General features: G+C 33.4%; 7 protein-coding genes and 4 pseudogenes across 11 annotated transcripts, besides 3 other annotated features; 7 read left to right on the top strand and 4 right to left on the bottom strand.

The window, feature by feature from the left end:
• Nucleotides 1–218: part of a mobile genetic element that runs on past the window's edge.
• Nucleotides 219–569: 351 nt separating this feature from the next.
• On the bottom strand, nucleotides 570–1,537 carry TVAGG3_0884960 (annotated as a pseudogene). The gene has a single exon. A coding segment is annotated over exon 1 (968 nt).
• Nucleotides 1,538–2,081: 544 nt separating this feature from the next.
• Nucleotides 2,082–2,511, bottom strand: TVAGG3_0884950 (protein of unknown function, DUF4106 family; the record flags this gene model as incomplete). Its single annotated transcript, XM_051250584.1, has 1 exon — nucleotides 2,082–2,511. A coding segment is annotated over one exon (430 nt), but the record flags the coding sequence as incomplete, so codon positions are not given.
• A 799-nt stretch (nucleotides 2,512–3,310) lies between these two features.
• Nucleotides 3,311–3,347: a mobile genetic element.
• Nucleotides 3,348–4,888: 1,541 nt separating this feature from the next.
• TVAGG3_0884930 (uncharacterized protein) lies at nucleotides 4,889–5,737 on the top strand (the record flags this gene model as incomplete). The annotated part of the gene is made up of 1 exon (XM_051250583.1): nucleotides 4,889–5,737. The coding sequence occupies one exon, from the start codon at nucleotides 4,889–4,891 to the stop codon at nucleotides 5,735–5,737; it is 849 nt and encodes a 282-aa protein (XP_051086058.1).
• Nucleotides 5,738–6,083: 346 nt separating this feature from the next.
• On the bottom strand, nucleotides 6,084–6,365 carry TVAGG3_0884920 (uncharacterized protein; the record flags this gene model as incomplete). Its single annotated transcript, XM_051250582.1, has 1 exon — nucleotides 6,084–6,365. The coding sequence occupies one exon, from the start codon at nucleotides 6,363–6,365 to the stop codon at nucleotides 6,084–6,086; it is 282 nt and encodes a 93-aa protein (XP_051086057.1).
• Nucleotides 6,366–13,790: 7,425 nt separating this feature from the next.
• Nucleotides 13,791–14,153, top strand: TVAGG3_0884910 (uncharacterized protein; the record flags this gene model as incomplete). The annotated part of the gene is made up of 1 exon (XM_051250581.1): nucleotides 13,791–14,153. The coding sequence occupies one exon, from the start codon at nucleotides 13,791–13,793 to the stop codon at nucleotides 14,151–14,153; it is 363 nt and encodes a 120-aa protein (XP_051086056.1).
• A 1,454-nt stretch (nucleotides 14,154–15,607) lies between these two features.
• Nucleotides 15,608–27,094: part of a mobile genetic element that runs on past the window's edge.
• Nucleotides 15,851–16,552, top strand: TVAGG3_0884900 (phage tail repeat-like family; the record flags this gene model as incomplete). Its single annotated transcript, XM_051250580.1, has 1 exon — nucleotides 15,851–16,552. A coding segment is annotated over one exon (702 nt), but the record flags the coding sequence as incomplete, so codon positions are not given.
• TVAGG3_0884890 (uncharacterized protein) lies at nucleotides 17,944–18,099 on the top strand (the record flags this gene model as incomplete). Its single annotated transcript, XM_051250579.1, has 1 exon — nucleotides 17,944–18,099. One exon carries the CDS (start codon nucleotides 17,944–17,946, stop codon nucleotides 18,097–18,099), a length of 156 nt encoding a protein of 51 aa, XP_051086054.1.
• TVAGG3_0884880 (phage tail repeat-like family) lies at nucleotides 18,119–18,703 on the top strand (the record flags this gene model as incomplete). Its single annotated transcript, XM_051250578.1, has 1 exon — nucleotides 18,119–18,703. One exon carries the CDS (start codon nucleotides 18,119–18,121, stop codon nucleotides 18,701–18,703), a length of 585 nt encoding a protein of 194 aa, XP_051086053.1.
• On the top strand, nucleotides 22,849–23,343 carry TVAGG3_0884870 (annotated as a pseudogene). Its single transcript has one exon. A coding segment is annotated over exon 1 (495 nt).
• Nucleotides 24,650–25,211, top strand: TVAGG3_0884860 (annotated as a pseudogene). Its single transcript has one exon. A coding segment is annotated over exon 1 (562 nt).
• Nucleotides 25,998–26,689, bottom strand: TVAGG3_0884850 (annotated as a pseudogene). Its single transcript has one exon. A coding segment is annotated over exon 1 (692 nt).

Raw genomic sequence — 27,094 nt, 5'->3', positions numbered from 1 at the left:
ATATCTGCATGTTTCATATCTTTCAATGGCATTAAAGCCGCGCTTAAAATACCAGCTATATCTGGTTCACCATTGACTTCCATTGCGTCTACAACTTCTTGGAATTGTGGTTGTAAGTTTATGAACCACCTATCCGGGTTAGCTTTATGACCCCATCTCATTGTAGTTCCATCGTCTGCAGAAACAAAAGTAGGTTTGTTTCCATCTTGGCTAGGTTCTGAATGAACTTTAAACAATGTTTCATTTCTATATTTTCTTGAAATTTAACCTTTTATCTTCACCGAGTTCATCGAAGATTGAACGTTAAATGCTCGTAAGTAAAAAGGGTTGTTGTATTTGTGTACATTTTCTTTCAGTACTTCCATTCTATGCTGAATATTTTCATCTGGTGTTGGAGTCTTTTGTATGTCGGCAAACATTTTTCGATATTCTTCTACTATGTCAGCCGAATTTTTTTTAGACTCTTGGAAATATTCCATATTCTCCGCATACTCTTGTTGAGGGTCAAGATTTTTCGGCTGTTCCAAATCTTCATCTAGTTCTGTGAAGTTAGTTTCCAAAGGAGTGACTTGTTCGTTTCCTTCAGGCTCTTCTAGCTGTTGTTGCTGAACTATTTCTTCCATGTCTGGTTGTATCTGAACTAGTTCTTCCTGTGGAGTTTCTTGTACCTCATCTGCTGGCATTTCATATATTCCGAGACCGTTTTTAAAAAGTTCCTTTCTAAGTCATCCGGACTCACAAACCTTTCTTCTTTCGTTCCGTCTCTATTTTTTACGCGTTTCATGAAGAGAGTTAAATTGTCATTTAGCTCTGACATCAAATATCTCGGAGTAAATTCGTTCATGTCATTTGGATGATATGCTATTAAATCATATCCCTTAGCGAGCTTGTATTTTCCAGGTTTGAGATTATATCCCCTTTGGTGCAGAGCCATAAAGCTAAATAGGTTCGGGTCAGTATTTCCATCCTTGAACTTTCTAATAGCTTCTTTATATCTGTCACTAAAGTCAATACTATCTGGGAAACCACACTCTTCTTTAAGCATTTTTAAGAATTCTTGGTTTCCTTGTTCTCTACTTCTTTTATGTCCTTGCTCTGTTTGTGGTTGTTGTTGTTGTGCAGGGTTTTGAACTGTTGGTTGCTGTGCTGGTTGTGGAGGTGGTTGTTGTGCAGGGTTTTGAACTGTTGGTTGTTGTGCTGGTTGTTGTGTTGGTTGTTGTGTTGGTTTTGGTGCATGCCTGTGTCTATGTCCATGTGACGATGTAAATGTTTTAGGTAGTCCTGGTGCAGGTGCTTCTCTTGGAGGGTTTGGTGGTATATAAATTCCAACAGCTGGTATATAAGTTCCACCAGCTGGCACATATGTTCCATCTGCAGCGTAATGTCCTACCTGACTTTTCGTTCTTAAGAAAGCATTTACTAGGTCTGTTTTGGTCTGTTGTAACTCTTTTTCTTGACTTTTCACAACAGTTGCTCTAACGGCGTCATAGGCACTTTGAACTGCCTGTCTCGTTGCTGCATCTGTTATTTTCGTCATATTTTGTGCTACTTCTTTAACTCTTTGTCGAAACCTTCAGACTTCAGTTTCTTTCCAGATGAGAAATCGTTCACTTGTTTCACCTTACTATGAAGAGCTTCGAAGGCGTTCTTAAAGTCAGCATTCGTTAAAGCTTCATTTGAACTGTCTTCATCCGCTTGTATTTTTGTCCTTATTGACCCTATAAGCTGGGCTGCTTTAGCGTTGGCTTGGGCATCTAACCAGTCATTGTTAGCTTTTATATATTCTGCGCTTTTCATTGCCTTTTGCATGGCTGCGTCGTTATTTTTACTTTCTTGTGCTAAGTTTTCATACTGTACGGTTTGGTTTTGCAACTGTAAAAGTTTTTCTGCCTTTACATTTGCTTCAACTTCCTTTTTATACTCATCGCTATCCATATATGTCTTCAGGGCTTTTTGTTTTATCTCTTCATCTTTCAGTACTTTATATTGAGTAGTATGGTTTTTCAAATTTAAAACATCTTGTTCCATTTTTGCTACTTCTGCTGCTTTTTCTGACACTTTTTTCGCATATTGCTCTGTACTTAGTTCTTTCAGTTGTTCTTCTTTCTTCTTTTTCTCTACGTTTAACTCATTTAGTTTCTTTGTGTGTCTGTCATATTCTAGTTTCTTTTCGTTTTCACCTATTTGCTTCTGTATGTCTATGTTTGACTTTTTGACATCTGCTATTTGATTTTTGAGTGAACTCAAATTCATTTGACTTTGAGGGTTATAGGCTGTTCCGTCTGCAGCTCCACCATAGCCTGCCATTTTCGCTAAAAGTGCCGCTCTTAAACCTCCACTCTGTGCACCAACAACTCGGTTTAAAAGCATAGGATTGCTTGACATTTGTTGCAACATAGTGGGGTCATTCAGCATTTGTTGTTGCAACTGTTGTTGTGGTGTCAGTCTTACTATTGGATGTTTCAATGCTCTCTTCCTCTTACGTATATTCTTACGTAGCTTACGTGGCATTTTAAGTGAAGTTAAAAAGCGGCTTTTGACAGATGTTTGTATGACACTTTCTCCGGTTTATAGGACCTCTCTCATATTCTATATTGTTAAGATTTCCTGGACTGTTGTCAAAATGTCATGTTGTCTCATTTTTTCAGAGAAGTTCGTTAACCGAGGGACCGAGGGACCGAGGACCTTGGTGACGTAGCGACGATAGACCCTTACTTGTCCGGACAAAGTTAAAATTTTGAGTGCTCTACAAACAAGTCAACAGCAACGACTTTCAAAAATTTTTAGGGCTAGAAGGCACGAAGTGCCTGGGAAGCCCGCTATCCCCAAAAAACCTCATTTTATATAAACTGCATGTTATACTAAACACCTTCAGGGGGCTAGAGGGGCGCAGCCCTGGAAGCCCCAATACCTTTTTTTTTTTTTTTTTTTATATTCAAATGGACTGAGTGTTAACATTTAACATTTTTTGCTAATTGTCGTCAAAAATTAGGCGTAAAGCAAAAATTGATATTTCATATGGTTTTATGATAGATAAGCATTATATTCCCACTCATTATATTCGTAAATTTTGAGGTTTATCCTTCGCTTTTAAGATCATTGAATTTGATTTTTATATAAAATAGTTATATATTAGAAAATAATATGAATTTATGTGATATTATTTTTCAGAAGATTTCATTCTATATGCCTATGAAAAGTACTCTCAAAACTAACTTTTTCTTAATTATAATTAAATCTAGAATATTGTATTATGCTTAGTATTATTTCATTTTTCTCATTCAATTTAGAATTTACAAATGTCAAAAAATTGAGAGCTGTCACTTTTGATGAATTTCTGTTTATTACACAACTATTTCAGGTTTCTTCTGGTTTGTGTCAGAATATTTTTTATAATATAATCTTATGTTTTCAGGGTAGGTAAAATCTTGACTATAATATTTATTTCTGTCATCTGTATAATAATATACTATTCTCGTTTTTTCTATTGCATTATATCTTTTATATCTATAATAATCTAAATATAATGTTAGCTTTTGTTCATCTACATGTGGTGTTCTGTCGTCATCTCCATAGTCATAATAATATGGTGCTGGAGCTGGGTCAGGCAATGTCATATCTGCCATTTCATAAACTCTTAAATATTTCTTTTGTTCGTCTCCATATAAGTTTAAGTAGCAGTTGTTGTCTAATGGAACTTTAACTTGTGTACCATCATTCTTTTTATAGCTTACATACATTTCATTGTTATTTTTCGGAATGAGTTTTATACCGTGTACCATTTCTAAGGACTGTACCAACTGTCATCTAAATATTTATTTTCTTCATTGACAGAAAAGTCACCAACAATAGTTTCAATATTTTTTTGTTCCTATCAAACTTTGGTATATTTCATTGACATATGTTTTATCTGCTTTATTTTTCAAGGCTAACGTTTAAGTCTGTTATTTCAGAAGATGTATGTGTATGTCCAACGTCACTTTTCCTGTTTAAGGTTTCTTGTAAGTTTGTAATATTTGCAATGGTATGTGTATGTCCAACGTCACTTTTCCTGTTTAAGGTTTCTTGTAAGTTTGTAATATTTGCAATGGTATGTGTATGTCCAACGTCACTTTTACTGTTTAAGGTTTCTTGTAAGTTGTAATATTTGCAATGGTATGTGTATGTCCAACGGCACTTTTACTGTTTAAGGTTTCTTGTAAGTTTGTAATATTGCAATGGTATGTGTATGTCCAACGTCACTTTTCCTGTTTAAGGTTTCTTGTAAGTTTGTAATATTTGCAATGGTATGTGTATGTCCAACGTCACTTTTCCTGTTTAAGGTTTCTTGTAAGTTTTGTAATATCAGATATAGAATGTGTATGAGTCTATCTGCTTTTGTCTCTAATGTTTCCTTTAAGACTTGGTATTTGGTTAATATAATGTATATGAGTCTTTTTAGAATATTCGTTTTCAGCTCTTGTCACTTCACTTGACATTTTATTGTCAACATATGTTTTGTCTGCTAGTTCAGGATGAGTATGTTCTTTTGTTGCATAAGCATTGTTAGCTCTTTCTTCTTCTTTTGCTATTGCATCATCTACATATTCTTTGTCAGCTTTGTTGTCAACATCTGCTTTCAAAGAAGTTCATTTATAGGTTTCTCGTTTAAAGTTCCTTTTGTTGGATTTATACAGACAGTATGGTTCTTATTGTCTTGAAACAGAAACTCATCTGTCATTGGGTTTAATGTCAGTTTTAAGTTTCCTTCTTTCAATGACTCAGATATCTTAGAATAGTTTGAAAAGTTTGTTGTGTTCTTATTTAGAGCTTGCATAATGAGTTGTCGGTTGTGTTGTATTTCTCTCATAGACGCTGTTTCATTTGACATTTTTATTCTAGATAAAATATGCTTCCAATAGAAAAAGAAAATTCAAGAGTTGCTACAACTAAACCATTAGATGAACTTTTTACTAATGTCGGTCAAAAGTTTGAGACAGATACCGTAAAGCATGCAGGCTATCGTTTTGACTACCCATTAAGATGGTTAAGAGACCCATCCGTCACAAAAGCTATTGGCTTTCGTAGAATGAAGTTCATTTCAGAAGCCATACATGGTTTCCCATTTACGGTCGGTTTTGAAGTTCGATACTATAACAAAGAAAAACGTATGTATGAGAAATTTGAACAAGGAAAACTTTTACAAGTTAATTTGCTTATAAACTTAGAAACAACTCTTCAAGCTTTTCAAGAAAAAATAAACGATATCTATATTGAATATGCAAACCAGTTTAACATTGACGAAGGAGAATACCATCTCGATATTATTTATGACAGGAAAAATGCAACTGTTAAAATCAATAAAATAGAAGACCTTGGAGAAAACGTTTATATTTCTACAAAATATAACAACTTGGCATGGTATAGATTTATGAGGATGTTAAATCAGCCTGCAGCATATCCAGTACACCCGGACTATTATGAAGTCGAAAACCCTAATGGAACATATGAAAATGTTTTCGACTCAGATGCTATTATTGTTCATGCTTCATTTTCTGGCGCCCAAAACTCTTTCTTATGCTTGGCAAATGACTTTTACGAAAAACCTACAAAGTTATACGAACCACCAAGTGGAAGTATTTCAGATTTTCAAGTATGGTTTACTACAGATGGAAGAAAAAGAATAATTCCATTATACCATGCGTTTTACTTAGAACTTAGTTTCATATACAACTACTATCGAACGGTAAAAATATAATTTTTTAATACGGTTGAGGTGTTGGATTTGGTTGCCAACTAGACTGTGGTGCAGGTTCAGGCTGTTGTATAATAGGAGCTTGTTCTTCTGGTTCAGGGTCTTTAGGTATAATACCAACAAACTGACCTACTCTTTTACCAATATTTTTGACTCCGTTCCAAATTCCTCTTCCGACAGATTTTATTCCATTTCATATACCTCTTCCAACTCTTCTGAAGAAGTTTCCAATACTACTGAAGAAACCCATTTTACTATATGTAAAAATCTAATGTCCGCCTAGTCTCTTACGTTTCCTGTTGAGTTCCATAGCATTCTTTAACTGGAGCTCATACATTCTGTTTCTCCTCTAGTAGAAAACATATTCTGGGTCAACTCCTGTGTTCGCGTCATCTGCATAAAGTTGTTTATATCCGACTTCAGGGTTTGTATAAAACTCTTTCCATCTCATATTTGCATACCATGGTGGCAAACCTAACGCAGCGTCATTTGACATGGCAGTTTGCATTTGTACATCTGTTGGCACTTGACCATAGTTTGCCATTGCAGTTTGTATTCTAACTTCATTTGGAATATTCTCTGGGTTTGGTTGTCCAGTTTGCTGTGCATTCGCTAAGTTCTGTGCGTCCATTTAATATTAGATAAAAATATCTCTTACGAGTACATATACTGAACATTTGCAGGCATTGGTTCATCTTCATATTCTCTGTACTTTTCTGCCACGTCAAATAAATAAATGACACAATGGAAAAAACCTAAAACTAACAATCCGATTTCAAACCACATTTACTTACTAATAAATTTCTTTATTGTGACACTTTCTCCGGTTTATAGGACCTCTCTCATATTCTATCTTGTCATATATAAACTCATAGTCATGTATGTCCTCTAACCATCTCATAACGGTTTCCAAACCACTTTTATCGGATGTAAAGTAAAAGCATGGATGGTTATGTATAACGTCTAAAGTTTCTAAAGAGTCTCTCAAAGTCCAGTCTACTTGGTATTGAAAATCGCATGTGTTATAGAACGGCGGGTCCACTATAAAGAAAACATTTTCCTTGTCTTTATATTTTTCATACAACTCTGTCCAATGACATCTCACAAACTCTATACCCTCAATATATTTTTCTATGTTCTCTTTGAAAACATTTGTATAGTTAAGATATAAAACTTTTGACATAAGTGTTTCAATGTCATGAACTCTTATAGAACCACTATATAATAGTCTAGCAGATATACTATCCCAGTCTATATATTCTGCTTTTTTCAAAACCTCTCTCACAATATTTTTGTTATCTAATGGTATACGTTCCATCTTACCTATAGGTATCTTTTCTTTTAACTCTTTCAATATATTGTTTGTGTCTGGTATATGTTTGAGACGGTTCATATAGTTGTCGAAGTCATTGCATATAATCTTTGAGTCTGGGAATATTGTATGACATAAATGGGATATATAGAAACTTCCACCGAACAAATCTACAAATGTTAGACCATTCGGTAGTTTCTTAAGTTCTCTCAATAGAATATCTTTACATCTACTCTTATTTCCAAAGAACGGTAACGGAGGTTTTGTAAAATTCATTTATATATAATAATAAAAATGTTTTTACCCGAAAAGTGACAGAAAAGTGACAAAGCATGAAAACATATATAATTTGTGAAAAGTGAAACATTATATAATGTTTTCGACCCAGAAGAAGGCTTCTTCCCAGAAGCAATGGAGGAGGAAATACAAGACTCTATCCAAGAAGAGTCCTCCGAATTCACACCAGAAGACTAACAATTTTCCGAATAAAAACTTCATTTATACTAAACATCTTCGGGGCTAGAGGGCGCAACGCGCCTGGAAGCCCTCCGAATATAAACTTCATTTATACTAAACATCTTCAGGGCCAGAGGGCACGAAGTGCCTGGAAGCCCCACTACCTTTTTTTATTATCAATTTGATATAATTTAATTTGCTCATACTCTTAAATTGAATCCTGAATACAATTTTGCTGTCGTATTTAGCATCTAATTCCGAGAGTACAAATATTCCACTAATAAAAGCAAAAATTGAAACGTATATCGGTGTATGGGATTTCTTTGGAAGGTAATCTTTGACATTTGATAATACAAAGCATATATTGAGTAGAATTGATGCATAAGTGAATAAAAATCCGTATTGTAGTTCATAAATAAGACCATGGTCCTTAAAGAAAGGACTATTTCGCCATTTTTTATTTGTTTTTTCATTGATTGCAAAGAAAAATTCACCAAATAAACGCGCTAGATATATCAAAAAGAATATCAAATTGAAGTACTTCAAGAATTTTGCAAATTTAATATCAAATGCAAGTAAAACCGAAGCAATTTGATTACAGAACATTATAAACGCAAGTCTTGATAAATCTTCCCAAATACCCCGCAAATAATAAAAATAATCATGAACTTCATGATGAATATAGTAATAAAAAACGTATTGATCAAACCAATACCATACGAGGTAAATTCCAATCGCAAATGAATAAAACAGCCCTGGCATGAAGTGATTACGTAATTGGAATCTTAATCTTCTAATCATTATTGCTGAATAAAAATAAAACGGTAAAGTTAGAGCTATCATTACACAGAAATATATTAATGTACTAGGATGTTTACAGTAGCCATATGTCTGAAATTGGCAAACCGAGCTAGATGCTGTGATATTTGTCAGGAGAGTGAGATTTAACATAAAAAAATTTTACCAAATTGAAAGCTTTACAATAAGTCAATGAAAATTATAGATTTGTGCATTAGATTGAATGTTCAACAATATAAATTTTATTCATTCAAAAAATTGTGGAAACCTTAAAATTATCGGATCTCTCAATCTTGACGGTCTCAAATGTTTTTAGCCATTCCTTCAAAATAGAATCAAAATTAGCTGTCTGGTAAAAAAAGCTACATCAGTATTCAATATGAACGAAACATATGTTTAAAAATTTGTAAGAAATGCATGTTTAATTTAAATTTACAACAATTATATATAATTTATATGATCAATCTTCTAATAAGCTTGCATATGAAATCATGGATGATGCTGTGTCATCTTCTTCATCGAAATCATTTGAGGATAAAATTCATAAAATAATCAACGTTGGTATTTCTAAACAGAAGTTAAGAACTATCTGTATTGCTAATTTTATATAATTTAATTTACTTCGTTTATTAAACCAATATCTCCAGATGATATTAGATTCATAAAATGTGTCTGCTCCAGTAGTCACCAAAAGACCAAGAACGAAAAAGAATATTGAAAGGTAAATTGGAATGTGGAACTTTTTTGGAATAAAATCTTTGATATTTGATAAAACAAAACAAATATTAAGAAGAACTAGTGAGTACAAATATAAAAAATTATAAAATAGTCGATAAAATATACCAGAATCATGAAGAAGTGTTTGAATTATTTTATTTTTTGTTTTCCCTGAGATTGTATAGAATATTTGACCGAAACAGCGCAACAAATATATCAGAAAGAATATAATATTGAAATATTTCAGATATTTTGCCCATTTAATATTAAATGCAATCAAAACTGTAGCAATCTGGTGTAAAAACATAACAAATGCAAGTTTAGCAATTTCGTCCCAAATGCCCTTAGATCTATTATAAAAATCATCATCCTCTTCATGGAAATCATAAAATAAAACATATTGATCGTACCAATATCAGACATTGTAGATTCCTGTTGCAAAGGCATAAAATAGTCCAGGCATGAATTGATTTCTGAGTTGAAATTTAAGTCTTCTCATCATCTTTGCCGAATAAAAATAAAACGGAAGAATTAAAACTATCATTAAGCATATGTATATGAAAGTGCTCGGATGATTGCATTCCAAAACTGCTTGAAACGTGCAAGTTTCATTAAATACCAAATATTTTAGTGTATTATTATGATTTAATTGCATTTGAAAATCTGACAGCTGATCTGATCACAAATTTATAAGAAATATATACGATATCATGCATAATGTTTTAATTCATATCTGTTCACTTTATCGATAATCTCAAATGACTACAGTTACCTATCAAAAATTTAAAACGATACAATAAGGAAAATTATTCAAACTTGTATCGTTCGGAATCTTAGACTTCATAAACATTCTTTTCAATTTCAAATTATTGATTATGGCATATCACTATCTATTTAATACTACATATGATATGGAAAAGTGTGAAAATGAGCAAATTCAATTAGCGTGGATTAATAGCATTGGAATTTGAACAATAATATTTTCTGGATTGAAACTGCAATCAAGGAGTTTTAAAATTTAATTTTTTATAATTATTGAGCCAAAATAATTAAAATCTACAGATACCAAATTTGATTCATTAGCATCTACTTCAAATATAAATCATGTTGATAATTCCAAATTTTCCTTTTCTTCATATTTTCATATTAAAATTGTCATTTATTTAATTTATTTTTAAATTTTTATTATATCATGAAATTTTCATTTGGGGATTGAGGAAAAATCATTGTGTTATTCATGGTCGCATATATATAAATATACAATTTGTTTCACAATTAATTCTTATATATCATTTATTGGCGAAATTGTGTTTATATTTCTTCCATTAAAGCATTATTTCCAATCAACATTGATAAATCTATATTTATATGCTTGAGTATATCGTTCAATGCAATTCTTTATATTGTAATACAATTGAAAAAAACTCGATATAGTAGATTTGATAGGAAAAATAGTTGATTATCAAATTTATTATGAAAATAATCATTAGAATAAGCATGTGATGGTAGAATTGTGCAAAAATTCCTCTCAGTTTACTTAATTTCTCCCTCTATTAATCATAAAGCATGTTGATGATATATATTAATCCCTGAAATCGGAAAATCATCATTATGCATCGCACCATTTCAGAAATATACCTAATCGAATTGGACTCAATTTCAAATATCACCTTTCATTCCATTTGTCTATGTATTCATAGATCTCGTAAATACTCCAATATGATGAAGAGAACACGATGACAGAAAAATTTACATAATGCGGTTCCAGAATATAAAGCATTTTAATCATCTAAACAAATTTTAAAGCATGATAGTCAAAATAAAAGATGTCATGCCAAAGGGAATTTTCTAGGGTTGTTAAAAATATCAAAAATTAGCGTTTTGAAGACACCATGGTGTCTTATAATTTTCCCTTCCTTATTGGCGTGTAGAAATAAATGCGCCAATAGATTGAAGAAGAAGAATTGTTTTTCTCTTAATGAACTTTAATCCTTTTGATATAAGAATATTAAAAACATTAATATAATTTCGATTTCGGAAATTAAATTTCCAAATTTCTTGTCGATTTGGGAAATAACAGGATCCCGCATCCAATACGCAACAACAAAACACAAAACACACTTTTTGGTTCTTTCATCGATTTAATCGTAATTTAGGTAATACATGATTTGGATAAATTTTACAAAAATAGAAACTATATTATATTCTTTTCAAAGATTCTTGCAAATCATCAAAAATAATTGTATTTTAAAAAACGATCAAATTATCTTTTCATTATTTTAAACTTAAATTAGTTTTTATGATTGACTAAAGCAATCATATTTATTCATCATTAAATAAACAAAAAAATAATATTTGAGAGTTATTTCAAAAAAAAGACATTGAATTTATTAATTTGTCTCAATTTCAGTATTATAAATTTTTATAATTTCAATATTTTGAAATACACTTTTTAATATTTCAATATTTATGATATTTCAATGTATTAAGTGGTCTCAAATTGAGCTTCTCAAATATAAGTGTTATAGACCGAAAATAGATTTTTTCGGTTTTCTCTTCAAATAATTGAAAGAATGATACTATTATAGGTTAATTATATTATATAGCATATAATCATGCTATAGCCGAAAATTATAAGTTTTGAGAAGAGTGAATATAACACAAATAAATTTGAAAGTAAGTTAAATTGCTTGTTGTTTTTAATAGCTATTTAATGAGAAATCCAATATTGCAAAATTCAAATTGAATGATTGAAAGAACAGAAAAAGTCATTCTTTTCAATTTCGAATATGTTTCATTGTATTTATAATTATATGCCAAATAAGATATTTAAACTTGATTTTTGAAGGAAAATTCACAAAATTGAATAAATTCAAATAATTTTTATTCAAAAATAAACTAGTTATTTGAGTTTAATACTAATTATCTATTCAAATAAGGGTTTCGTTTTGCTAAAATTGTCACTTTTATAGCATATTTGTTTTTGGATGTTTTGCGAAACCAAAAAAAAACTATGATATACAATGTGTGTGTAAAGAAAATACTTTATTTACTAGTTAAAAAATCATTTGGTATTGATCAAGTTATTTTTTTCTGGATAAGATATTATATGGATAATTGGATAGAAAATACAATTATATAATCTTGTACCTGGTTTAATTAAGCTAATTGTCATCAGAAACTTGTAATTTTTATGAATTTCAGATTTTCTTTTCATTACTGCTTTTCTTAATAGGTCAAGTTCTTATTTACGTTATAAAGTATGATATTTACAAATATCAAGTTATCGTGTTTTTTGAGAAATTATGAGAAACAAACAAAAATGAAAAAGATAGGAATAGCAATGAATAGTGATGTGGGTATAGAAAATGTAAGAGATATGAATGCAAAGCAATCAGTATTTAGGATATTGACCATAGATTTCGAAAAAAAATGCTGCATATTGAGCGAAAACTATGATATATTATAAGGCTGTCATTTAAAGCATAATGAAACTATTCCCTTTTCATTTTAATCGAATAAGATAGTAAAGATTTTTGAATTAGCTAGAAACTGATGAGATGTTTTCACAAATCAGATTTTTAATCTCTATAATGCATAATTCACTCAATATCTCAATTTTGATATTGCGAGATATTTTTGCTATCGGTTTCGCAATTTTGACACAATAGCAAGAGGGTTCTATAAGCATTATTATCAACGTAGAATCTGAATAAAAAAAAAAGGTATTGGGGCTTCCAGGCACTTCGTGCCCTCTAGCCCCAGTCACTTTTCTGTCACTTTTCAGGAAAAAACATTTTTATTATATATATAAAATGAATTTTACAAAACCACCGTTACCCTTCTTTGGAAATAAGAGTAGATGTAAAGATATTCTATTGAGAGAACTTAAGAAACTACCGAATGGTCTAACATTTGTAGATTTGTTCGGTGGAAGTTTCTATATATCTCATTTGTGCCATACTGTATTTCCTGACTCAAAGATTATATGCAATGACTTCGACAACTATATGAACCGTCTCAAACATATACCAGACACAAACAAAATATTGAGTGAGTTGAAAGAAAAGATACCTATAGGTAAGATGGAACGTATACCATTAGATAAGAAAATACTGTCAGAGAGGTTTTGAAAAAAGCAGAGTATATTGACTGGGATAGTATATCTTCTAGACTATTGTATAGTGGTTCTATAAGAGTTCATGACATTGAAACACTTATGTCAAACGTTTTATATCTTAACTATACAAAGGTTTTCAAAGAGAACATAGAAAAATATACTGAGGGTATAGAGTTTGTGAGATGTCATTGGACAGAGTTGTATGAAAAATATAAAGACAAGGAAAATGTTTTCTTTATAGTAGACCCGCCGTTCTATAACACATATGATTTTCAATACCAAGTAGACTGGACTTTGAGAGACTCTTTAGAAACTTTAGACGTTTTACATAACCATCCATGCTTTTACTTTACATCCGATAAAAGTGGTTTGGAAACCGTTATGAGATGGTTAGAGGATATACATGACTATGAGTTTAGATACGATAAGATAGAATATGAGAGAGGTCCTATAAACCGGAAAAAGTGTCATAACAAAGAAATTTTATTGGTAAGTAAATGTGGTTTGAAATAGGACTACTTGTTTTAGGTTTTTTCCATTGTGTCATTTACTTATTTGACGTGGCAGAAAGATATAGAGAATATGAAGATGAACCAATGTCTGCAAATGTTCAGCATATGTACTCGTAAGAGATATTTTTATCTAATATTAAAATGGACGCACAGAACTTAGCGAATGCACAGCAACCTGGACAACCAAACCCAGAGAATATTCCAAATGAAGTTAGAATACAAACTGCAATGGCAAACTATGGTCAAGTGCCAACAGATGTACAAATGCAAACTGCCATGTCAAATGACGCTGCGTTAGGCTTACCACCATGGTATGCAAATATGAGATGGAAAGAGTTTTATACAAACCCTGAAGTGGGATATAAACAACTCTATGCAGATGACGCGAACACAGGAGTTGACCCAGAGTATGTTTTCTACCAGAGGAGAAATAGAATGTATGAGCTCCAGTTAAAGAATGCAATGGAACTCAGAAGGAAACGTAAGAGACTAGGCGGACATTAGATTTTTACATATAGTAAAATGGGTTTCTTTGGAAGAATAGGAAACTTCTTTCGAAATGTTGGAAGAGGTATATGGAATGGAATAAAATCTGTCGGAAGAGGAATTTGGAACGGAGTCAAAAATATTGGTAAAAGAGTAGGTCAGTTTGTTGGTATTATACCTAAAGACCCTGAACCAGAAGAACAAGCTCCTGTTATACAACAGCCTGAACCTGCACCACAGTCAAGTTGGCAACCAAATCCAACCAACACTCAACCGTATTAAAATTATATTTTTACCGTTCGATAGTAGTTGTATATGAAACTAAGTTCTAAGTAAAACGCATGGTATAATGGAACTATTCTCTTTCTTCCATCTGTAGTAAACCATACTTGAAAGTCTGAAATACTTCCACTTGGTGGTTCATATAGCTTTGTAGGTTTTTCGTAAAAGTCATTTGCCAAGCATAAAAAAGAGTTTTGTGCACCAGAAAATGAAGCATGAACTATAATAGCATCTGAGTCGAAAACATTTTCATATGTTCCATTAGGGTTTTCGACTTCATAAAAGTTCGGGTGTACTGGATATTCTGCAGGCTGATTTAACATCCTCAAAAATCTATACCATGCCAAGTTGTTATATTTTGTAGAAATATAAACGTCTTCTCCAAGGTCTTCTATTCTATTGATTTTAACAGTTGCATTTTTCCTGTCATATATAATATCGAGATGGTACTCTCCTTCGTCAATGTTGTACTGTTTTGCATATTCGAGATAGATATCGTTTATTTTTTCTTGAAAAGCTTGAAGAGTTGTTTCTAAGTTTACAAGCAAACTAACTTGTAAAAGTTTTCCCTGTTCAAATTTCTCATACGTACGTTTCTCTTTGTTATAGTATCGAATTTCAAAAGCGACCGTAAATGGGAAACCATGTATGGCTTCTGAAATGAACTTCATTCTACGAAAGCCAACAGCTTTTGTGACGGATGGGTCTCTTAACCATCTTAGTGGGTAGTCAAAACGATAGCCTTCATGCTTTACGGTCTCTGTCTCAAACTTTTGACCGACATTCGTAAAAAGTTCATCTAATGGTTTAGTTGTAGCAACTCTTGAATTTTCTTTTTCTATTGAAAGCATATTTTATCTAGAATAAAAAATGTCGAAAGAAACAGCGTCTATGAGAGAAATACAACACAACCGACAACTCATTTTGCAAGCTCTAAATAAGAACACAACAAACTTTTCAAAACTATTCTAAGATATCTGAGTCATTGAAAGAAAGGAAACTTAAAACTGACATTAAACCCAATGACAGACGAGTTTCTGTTTCAAGACAACAAGAACCATACTGTTTGTATAAATCCAACAAAAAGAACTTTAAACGAGAAACCTATAGATGAACTTCTTTTGAAGGCAGATATTGACAACAAAGCTGACAAAGAGTATGTCATTGAAAAAGTTCAAGAAGAACATGACAGAGCAGATGCAACATATGCAACAAAAGAGGATGTTGAAAAGAAAGCTGACAAAGAGTATGTAGATGCAACAAAAGACTATATTTTCGCATGGACAGATAGAACATACCCACAAAAACATCATACACATAACATCTATGACGTAGATGAACTACCAGCAATGTTAGATGACAAAGCGGATAAGAACCATACACATACCATTGCAAATATTACAAACTTACAAGAAACCTTAAACAGGAAAAGTGACGTTGGACATACACATACCTTCTTCTCAACTGTTGGTATAGAAAGTATTTTAGGAACGATTGAAGAAACTGGTGGGGGTGGATTATATTTTAAACCTCCTAACTTTCCAGAAGGTTTAACATCGGATAAAAACATAACGACGATGTTAAACCTTAGATGTAGAAATGTCTATGTCATGGAGGATGAAAAAAAAGTTAAATTCACTGCTCAAGATTTATATGATAAAAAAGCTGACAAAACAGAGCTTCAAACGTTAAAGACAGAAATACTTCAAACAGTATATCCTATAGGTTCTATTTACACGTCAATGAACTCTACCAGACCAGAAGTAGTACTTGGTTTTGGAACTTGGACTCAAATAGTCGACAGGTTTTTGTATTGTGCAAACTCTTCAAAGGAAACAGGTGGAAGTAAAACGATTTCAGGTGCAAATTTACCTGCACACAGTCACTACATAAATTTAAGTACATCTGAAGCAGGTTTGCATAGTCATAGATTTTGGGATTGGTCAGGAATGACAAAAGGTAAAGGATATGATGTTAAAGACGACGTTAAGTTTGCTATAAATTGTTACTGGAGTAACACTGATGTAGGAGGAATCCATTCACATCGCGTTTCAGGGTATACGCAAACAACGGGACAAAGTAAAGACTACATGCCACCTTACATGACAGTTTACGCATGGTATAGAAATGCTTAGTCGTCATTTTCAACTTCTTTAGCATATTCGTCAGGAGTTGTCTTATATTTGTTAGGAACTGTCTTTGAAAGTATACCACCTTGAACCTTAACAAGTTTGAAACGAGGTCTGACAATAGTAGTTTTATCTTCTGCTTGCAGTCTGTACATTTTGCCATGTTTGCCTAAAACTTCATAATATTCTCTTGTATACTTTCTTCTATTTTTACGAACACGAATGTGAGTACCTGTCGAGTTCCCATTGTTGTCATAGTCAATAGTATTTTCATATGGTCGCGTTTAGGTATTTCTATTTTTACTTTGTCACCTTTCTGAAGTTTGAAGCCCGGCATTCTTTCTTGTTTGTCTCTTTTGACTAAACTATTAAATATATAGTCTTTCTCTAAGTCGGGGTTGTTTTTCATTTCTTCAGGGGAGTGGTTTCCCAAACCTTTTTGTTTACGGCTATTGTAAATATTTAAAACTTGTCTCATCTTTGCCATGGAGAAATGTCTATACTTGTCGTCATATGACATTTCATTTGCTTCACCACCTTGTGGTTGATTTAAGTCTCTTAACATTTTTATACAACCGTCAATGACACCAAGAGCAGAATGGTTTTGGTCGACAATGAAATATTGGTTTACATTTTTTTGAACGCAGATAGTTTTTAATATCGTCTGATTTGAAAGAACTTTCACAGTCAGATGTCAGTTTTGTTGGATGGTATTTGTCAACGAATATTGTCAAAGCAGTTTTCACATCTAAAATATTTTTGGACTGTAATGGTATGGCTTCACAGTATCTTGTGTTTTGACCGACAAATATTAGCCAATATGGTGGTCCATCTTCTCTATACCTCGGAATGTTTTCCAAGATATCCATAAACCAAGCATTTGGTGTTGAACTAAAGATTTTTACCATGAGTGCTTTCTTTGTCGCTTTAGAAACATACGGGTCCTTGTTTGAATTCGTCATTTTTAACCCATAAGAAATGGGTTTATTTGGCGCATTAGCAGGAGTCGCATCTAGATTTTTGCCCGCAGTGGGAACACTAGCCAGAGGTGCATTTGGAATTGGAAGGAAGATTTTGAGTACATTAGGTATACTGAAAGAGAAAGCACAACCTATTATACAAACTGTACAGAAAGGTTGGGAGGTAGCACGAGATGCAGCAAATCTTATTCCAAATCCTGAAACAAGAGGAAAAGTTCAAGGATGGATGGACAATGTAGGAAAACAAGCAGGAAACTACTATAACAAAGCAAATGACTACTATAACCAAGCAGGACACTATATGGACCAAGGTGAAAGATTCTTTAACAGAGGATATAACCATGCACAACAGTGGGTAAACAACAACCAACCTCAACCACCTCAAACGTGGGAATGTAATTTTTTTACTGAGATGAAATGAACAATACAACATTGAGACAAATGGGTTCAAGATGGCTTTGTCGGCTTCCAGCAGTTACACAACCACGTGTTTGTCAAGTTCTTCCTATACCTCAGGAAGTTTTAGACCGACTTAAAAAACCTCAACAACCAGTTGAAAACAAACCAAACTAAAATTTTTTACTGAGATGAAATGACCGAAGAAGTTGAAACGGTAGATTTGACACCACAAACAAAAAGTTCAGAACCATTGTCAAAACCTGTCAAAGAACTTACAGATGAAGAGAAAAATTCAATAATAGAAAGTGCCAGGTCTGGAAATACAAACTCTAACTACAAAGTCACTTTTCATAAAAATGGAACGGCTAGTATCTCAAAAAAGAAACAGACTCTCACAAATAAAATATTGAAGTCTGAAGGAGCTTTCGAGACAACAGATGGAAAAGTTTACTTCACTGACCAACAGTTCATTATAGAACATCTCATTGACTTAGAGTCAAAATATTCTAAACTTTACAACAAACACAAAAAGTTGAAAGGAAAACAAAAACAAATGGCATATGATATTTATGAAGATGTTGACGACACAACTGAACCAGCAAGTGAGGTAAAGTCAAATGAACCGAAAAGTGACGAAAAACCAATAGAAGAAGGGAAGCCAAAAACTGAAGATAAACCAAAACCAAAGTTTAGTCTGGAGACTAAAACAAGTCAACCTTCATTAGCTGGTATGGGTTGGCGTCAAAGACTTATGGCAGCAAGTGCTTATGTAAAGTAAAGAAAAAAACATTTTTTTATTTTATTTGAAATGTACGCTGAGTTTGTTGGAGAAGACCGTTGGGAAACTTGTTTTGTTAGATGAGAAATATGAAATGGCATACCATTTAAAACAAAATATTTTTAAAAAACATTTTTTTATTTTATTTGAAATGTACGCTGAGTTTGTTGGAGAAGACCGTTGGGAAACTTGTTTGTTAGATGAGAAATATGAAATTCACTGTTGTGAGTCATTTGAAGTCAGAAACAAAAAGACAAAAAGAGTTTTAAGCGAATGGGAGGGAAATAACGGATATGCTACTATGAAGATGGGTGGGAAACGCTATCTTAAACATGTTGTCATTGCAACTCATTTTATACCGAACCCTAACAATTTACCTTTTGTAGACCATATAAACCGTATAAGAAACGACAATAGACTTGAGAACTTACGTTGGGTCACTCGTTCTGAAAACAGTAAGAACATAGGCAAATTTGGAGATATTGTATTTGAATTTGTCGACGAACTAGAAGATGAAACAATTGAAATTACAGACTATGGTAAGCATACGTTTGAGTTTTACTACTATAGCGAAGAACAAGACTCTTCTACTTTTATACCGGCGTAAAACTATAGGAAATTACAAGTATTATTTTACTAAGGCAGGCCATGCTCATGTAAACGCTAGAGATACAGATGGAAAATACGTTAAAATACTTCTTAACCAATTCAAGAAGCTATATGGCATACCATTTTAAAACGTTTTTAAAACAGTATATTTTACATATATTAAATGCTTCAGGTTGAAAAACAAAGAACAAAAGTAGCAGATACAAAACCGTTAGACTATATCTTTACAAACGCTGGTAGGAATATATCAGATGAAGAAATTTCATCCGAATATACAGGTTTGACTATCCAATTCGTTGGCTTCAAAGTCCTTCAGATGCAAAGGCAATAGGATTTAGAAGAGTTTTTGTTTTCAAATAGAAAACTAATGCATTCATGTTCGCAGTATATTTTCATGGTCAGTATAAAGGTTTCTGACGGTCTAATAGAAAATTTGACGAAATGAAAATCTTTACAATTCGTTTCAGACGAAAGTCTTTGAAAAAACTCTAAATGACTTTCAAACTCAAATAAACAAATACTACTGGGAATTTCAAGAAAAATACCATCTTTACTAAATGGAACATACTATCTGAAGCTAGAATACGACAAGATGAACTCCACCGTTTCATTTCAAAAGATTGAAATTAACCCTCCAAGAGATACAGAGTTATTTATATTGGGGAGTAGACAAAACGTTCTTGGGCACAATTTCTTCGGTTACTAAACCAGAACGAACAAACATTGCCACCAGATGGTCCATTTAAATTTATACTCCCACCAGCAGATTGACAGTTTATAGAAACGTGTTCGACCCTCAAAATGTCATGTGTCATGCAAGTTTCAGTTCAAGCAACAACAGTTTTCTTTGTATTGGTAAGGACTTTTATGACTTTGCTTCTAAATTCTACGAACCACCTAGTAACAGTTTCTCTGACTTTCAAGTTTGGTTCACAACAAACGGTGTGCAGCATATTATTCCACTATACTATGACTTTTATCTCGAATTGTCTTTCATATACAACTACGGAAAAGTGCTGAAAAAGTATTGAAAAATATATTTTAGGTGAAGAGGTCACTCGGTCACTCGGTCACTCGGTTAAACGAACTTCTCTGAAAAAGTGTGACAACATGACATTTAGACAACAACACAGGAAATAAACTTCATCGTATTCTTTCACCCGTTGAATTTTGTATAAAAAGCAACCCGCGGAATTCCGCGGGTTGGTATATTCTTCACAAAATGCTTGTTTTGTTGAGACTTCTTCGTAAATGTTTTGTATAAAAAGCACCCGCCGGAATTCCGGCAGGTGGTATATTCTTCACGAAATGCTTGTTTTGTCAAGACTTCTTCTTCGTATTCTTTCACCCGTTGAACTTTGTATAAAAAGCAACCGCCGGAATTCCGGCGGTTGGTATATTCTTCACAAAATGCTTGTTTTGAGGTCGAGCCACTTTTGGCTCCACCGTAGAAAACACACAAAACTCTTGAATTCAGCAAAAATATATTTTAGATCTAACCAGGTCCCTCGGTCCCTCGGTCCCTCGGTCAACTAACATCTTTTTGAAAATGGTGACAACATGACATTTTGACAACAACACAGGAAATAGACTTCTTCGTAAATGTTTTGTATAAAAAGCACCCGCCGGAATTCCGCGGGGTGGTATATTCTTCACGAAATGCTTGTTTTGTTGAGACTTCTTCGTATATGTTTTGTATAAAAAGCACCCGCCGGAATTCCGCGGTTGGTATATTCTTCACGAAATGCTTGTTTTGTTGAGACTTCTTCGTATATGTTTTGTATAAAAAGCACCCGCCGGAATTCCGCGGGGTGGTATATTCTTCACGAAATGCTTGTTTTGTTGAGACTTCTTCGTACATGTTTTGTATAAAAAGCAACCCGCGGAATTCCGCGGGGTGGTATATTCTTCACAAAATGCCTGTTTTGTTGAGACTTCTTCATCGTATTCTTTCACCCGTTGAACTTTGTATAAAAAGCAACCGCCGGAATTCCGGCAGGTGGTATATTCTTCACGAAATGCTTGTTTTGTCAAGACTTCTTCTTCGTATTCTTTCACCCGTTGAACTTTGTATAAAAAGCAACCGCCGGAATTCCGGCGGTTGGTATATTCTTCACAAAATGCTTGTTTTGAGGTCGAGCCACTTTTGGCTCCACCGTAGAAAACACACAAAACTCTTGAATTCAGCAAAAATATATTTTAGATCTAACCAGGTCCCTCGGTCCCTCGGTCCCTCGGTCAACTAACATCTTTTGAAAATGGTGACAACATGACATTTTGACAACAACACAGGAAATAGACTTCTTCGTAAATGTTTTGTATAAAAAGCACCCGCCGGAATTCCGCGGGGTGGTATATTCTTCACGAAATGCTTGTTTTGTTGAGACTTCTTCGTATATGTTTTGTATAAAAAGCACCCGCCGGAATTCCGCGGGTTGGTATATTCTTCACGAAATGCTTGTTTTGTTGAGACTTCTTCGTATATGTTTTGTATAAAAAGCACCCGCCGGAATTCCGCGGGTGGTATATTCTTCACGAAATGCTTGTTTTGTTGAGACTTCTTCGTACATGTTTTGTATAAAAAGCAACCCGCGGAATTCCGCGGGGTGGTATATTCTTCACAAAATGCCTGTTTTGTTGAGACTTCTTCATCGTATTCTTTCACCCGTTGAACTTTGTATAAAAAGCAACCGCCGGAATTCCGGCAGGTGGTATATTCTTCACAAAATGCTTGTTTTGTTGAGACTTCTTCGTCAATGTTTTGTATAAAAAGCAACCCGCTGTTTTCCGCGGGTTGGTATATTCTTCACAAAATGCCTGTTTTGTTGAGACTTCTTCGTACATGTTTTGTATAAAAAGCAACCCGCGGAATTCCGCGGGGTGGTATATTCTTCACGAAATGCTTGTTTTGAGGTCGAGCCATTTTTGGCTCCACCGTAGAAAACACACAAAACTCATTTTACTCAGCAAAAATATATTTTAGGTGAAGAGGTGAGATCTCACCTCTTTTTTCACCTCTTTTCTCACCCGTTGAATTTTCATGAATTTTGACACTTTCACAAAAAACATAAAAAAAGTTAGTTTTTTTAAAAAAATATTTTTTATTTTTATTGTAAGAACATGTTAGCAACAACAGCACCAAACTCGTTAGTCATGAACCCAACTTCAATGTTAGTAGAGATGAAAAGCTTCATTCCTTCTTCATATACTTTCGAAACAGAAATCCAGAAGATAAAGCAGGAACTTCTCCAAGGAGATTTAGACTGTAGTGCAAAAGATGAAACAAATGAAGAATATCTTTATGAAATGCAGGATATTATTGACCATCTACCTAACTTCCTGAAATACAACAACAAAAGCTTACTATTCCAGAATTCGATGAAATAGAAGTCAAAGCAACTGACTCAGTAGAAACCAAGAAGTTCATACGTAAGGTAAACTATGAGTTTCTTGGATTTCATTGCAACCACAAAGTCATGGACAAAGACTGCGATATGGTATATAAGAACATCTCTGACATATACAAATCTGGGGAGTTTAAGACCTACGACAACTTTGTTTCGTTAGTTGCAAAATGTGTATGGCAGATAAGAGATAAAGATAAAAGAGGTAAAGTATGGAACGAACAGATAAAACCAGCAACTTTTGAGTTAAAGAAAACCATTGACGCCTTAGTCATACTTGCAGGTTTTATTTCAATGTACAATGCTAAAATGAACCCACAATGTTCAAAATGTAAAGCAGCAATGAGGAAATATAACTACTCGTCAAAGAGATAGAAAGAATGCGAAACGACTATGCAGATTTAAAGAAAGAAGCAGAGAAACCAGCAGAAGATAAAATGGACATGTTGACATTTCTGAACAAAAACTATCCAAGCTGACGATTTCCTTCTATCTGATGTCAAGAAGAAATATAAAGAAACATTCGGCATAGTTAAAACTTTTGACATACTGACAGAAGAAATAGAAGCTACAAAACTGTTTAGAATTTCAAATATACATCGTACAATTCATGTAAAACGCTTGTGAAAAAGAGGTGAGAAAAGAGGTGAGAAAACAGGTGAGATCTCACCTCTTCACCTAAAATATATTTTTGCTGAGTAAAATGACCAAATTTCATGAATTTCCTCATATGTTTGCTACCCCGACTTTTTTCGGCCTTGCATAAAACTCTATGAAATCGTAAAAAAATGACCAAATTTCATGATATAACTGTATTTTTTTGACGAAGAGAACTTTTACTCTTCGTAAAAAAACTCTATGAAATCGTGAAAAAATGACCAAATTTCATGAATTTCCTCATATGTTTGCGACCCTCGGAAAACCGAGGGTCGAGATTCCGTACGAAAATCGTAAAAAAACTCTATGAAAATCGTGAAAAATTGCGAGTAGGTAAAAAATCCTGGTCGCCTAAAACTCATGAAAATCGTAAAAATTTGCGACCCCTGTAAAAGTCGGGGTCGCCTAAAACTCATGAAAATCGTGAAAAAATGACCAAATTTCATGATATAACTGTATTTTTTTGACGAAGTGAACTTTTACTCTTCGTAAAAAAAATCTCTGAAATCATATCTTTTATACAAGATAGAAAAATAGAGTTAGTTTTATTTTTTTTTATTTTTTTATTTTGTATGTAAGAACAGGAAATGACAAGCACTGAGTTTGAAACAGTTAGAAAGATAGACAATGAGACCAAAGTGGTTAGAATAGGTGATTTAAACGTAAGATACTCAAAGAAATACAAAAAATATTCTTTGTCAGACATTTTAACACTATCTGAAGGAAAGAAAGCACACGACTGGGTTAAAAATGCTTCTACTCAGAAAATTTTGACAAAAAATCCTGAGCTTATGATATCGGTAAGATTCTATGGAACAAGAGCATATCTTATAGACAAAAGTCTTATACCAGTAGTTTTGTTCTGGATTGACCCAGTTGTTGGATATAATTTCATAACATATGGTTCATTCGATACGGAACGTTGCAGTGAAGGCTTACTTTACATCGTTCAGAAACCGAAGGACTTCAATACAAAGAGATATAAGATAGGAAGAACATTTAATATAAGTAGTAGATATGACAATACAGTCAATAGAGTCAAGGTTGTGTTTGTTAACGATATGAGAGCTGCTGAAACAGAACTACTTGAAAAGTTTGAGAAAATGTATGGTGCTCCCACGAGAGGTAAAGAAACGTTTGAAGTAGATGAGATCGACAAAGCTATAAAAGTATTTGACGAAGTTGCTGAAAAATACATGTAAAGCGTTTATTTTTGGTCTTTTATACAAGATAGAAAATAACGCTAGTTTTTATAAAATATTTTTTTTTATTTTGTATGTAAAGACAGATATGACAACAACAGAGAACACAACAACTGCTATCGTTCATGAAGATATAAATGAAGAATACGAGTACATACAGTATAACAAACAGTTACGTCTCATTCGTTCGGTCAAAGATGACATGTACCAAATGCAAAGTATTTTGAATGCTCTTCGTTCTACAAAGCAAGCATACCATTGGTTTGAAAACCAACAGACAAAAGAACTTTTAGAAGAATTTCCTCATATGTTTGCTACCCTCGGAAAACCGAGGGTAGAGATTCCGTACGAAAATCGTCAAAATTTGCCAAATGGTTTGAGAGGTTGGTATGTACATAGACTTCTTGTAAATGCTGTTGCAATGTGGGCTTCACCTCGCTATGCTTGTTATATTTTCATGATGTTAGATGAAATTCATAGACAAGAACGTGAAGAGATGGAAAAGAAACTTCAAGCAAAAGACAAAAACATACAGAAAAGAATACCACGTTCGGTACCAAAAGGAAAGGAAAAGAACTATAAGTATATGATTTACACTGAAGAGATGGAAAATGAAGAAGACAGAGATATGGTTATGTTGCATTTAGTCAGAAGAAACAACAAAAGCTTTTACGACTTAGCTAAGATTTACAAATCTGACAGAAATTGGTTCTATCGCGAAAACTTACCGATTTCAATGACACCAAATGAAGATGTTAAACAGATAGTTCAAGATACGTTACCTCAAACACACTATGATATGAAAGGTTGTACAATACTTACATTCAAAGAAGATTTGCCGCTACTGAAGAAAAGATAACAGAGTATTTTGACAACTTCAAAGAGGAAGAGTAAATGAACCATTTATTTTTCAAGCTTGACACCAAAAGATGGCTCAGGTAGCTCTATAAGGTAAATTGTCTTGTCCGAGTCCTTCTGGCATTCCGAGTCCTTCCATCCGACAGGAAAAGTTTTTCCTTCAACAGGAAAAAAATTTCCTTCCAACAGGAAAAGTTTTTCCTTCCAACAGGAAAAATTTTCCTTCCAACAGGAAAAAATTTTCCTTCCGACAGGAAAAATTTTTCCAGTTGTCCGTCCGTAAACCATTCAAATTTTCGAAAATTGAGAACTTTTTGGCCGACCTTCAGGAAAAAATTTTCTTTCCGACAGGAAAAATTTTTCTTTCCGACAGGAAAAATTTTTCTTTCCGACAGGAAAAGTTTTTCTTTCCGACAGGAAAAGTTTTTCTTTCGACAGGAAAAGTCCTTCCATCCGACAGGACACAAACGAATGTCCGACGTACCACCAACCGAGTCCATTCCAAAGCCAGAAGAACCGACAGCCCCAGCACCACAACAGACTAAGACTCAAACACTTACATTTTTACGCTTGACTTTTTACAATTTGAACTTTGTTTGCGTAGATATGAATTCTGAAAGAAGTATGAGGGTCTTGTATGACTTTGTACTTCTCCCATAGTTCATGTCTGTCAAACTTACCTGCCATGGACTCTTTCATAAGTTCATGAAATCGTCTTCGGACAATCCGGGGAAAAGTACAATGTCAGTAAGTATTCTCTTTACATCCTTACTTAAACTCTTGGCTGTCTGTACACAAATGACAACTGAGATGTTAAAGTGTCTGAGCTTCTTAAGAATTCGACACATGTCTTGTTCTCTGTTCTTTAACAAAGGATGAGAAGCAAAGTCATCTAAGATAAGAAGACATCTTGAGGGTAAGTCTTCCAATCGTAAGATTGCAATTTCTTCGAAATGTATTCTATCTCTTTCTGTTTGTTTCTGAAGTGTTTCTTCTCTAATATTCTCTGCATTTCCTCATTTGGGTCTTTAAACTCGAATTGACATACTCATTTATAGCATTGTACTTCAAAACTCTTCTTTGTACTTCTTTATCCAATCTAACAACTCAGAGTCTTTTATACATACTAACTTAGACTTTTTTATAATATCTTTGAACGAATTGACGGTTTGGTCAAATTGACCAGAAGTACTACAAATGACTACTAACTCATAGAATGGGTTCTTCTCATCTAGTTCTTGTTGTTGTGCAGCCATTTTAAGATAAGTGAAAGTCTTACCCGACCCAGGCGGTGCAATTAGACCTGTTATACCATTCTGAGCAAATAAGAACTTGTCATGTATGGGTTTTATCTGAGCATTTTCCAACTTCCTCTTGTTCTTGTTTAAAACATTCTCAAATTTCTTGTCAATGTCAGCAAACTTTTTTTCTAACATATTTTTAGAAAAATTAAAATTTTTATCTTTTAGAAATGTCTAGCGATTTCGCTATCTATATTCGAGACAAGCTTTTCGACAGCAAAACATCTGTCGACCATAAAATCTTACATAGTGTAAACAAGAAAGGTGAATTTGTTCTAAAGTTCTGTTTCTGGGAATATGACAAGAACCATAAAACCTTAAGCAGAGAAGTCTTAAAATTTGTCAATGACAGACTTGTTG

This window comes from Trichomonas vaginalis, chromosome VI, assembly GCF_026262505.1.
Source record: "Trichomonas vaginalis G3 chromosome VI, whole genome shotgun sequence".
NCBI classification, from domain to species: domain Eukaryota; phylum Parabasalia; order Trichomonadida; family Trichomonadidae; genus Trichomonas; species Trichomonas vaginalis.
The sequence above is the reverse complement of the archived record's forward strand: the minus strand, read 5'-3'. Positions and strand labels throughout refer to the sequence as shown.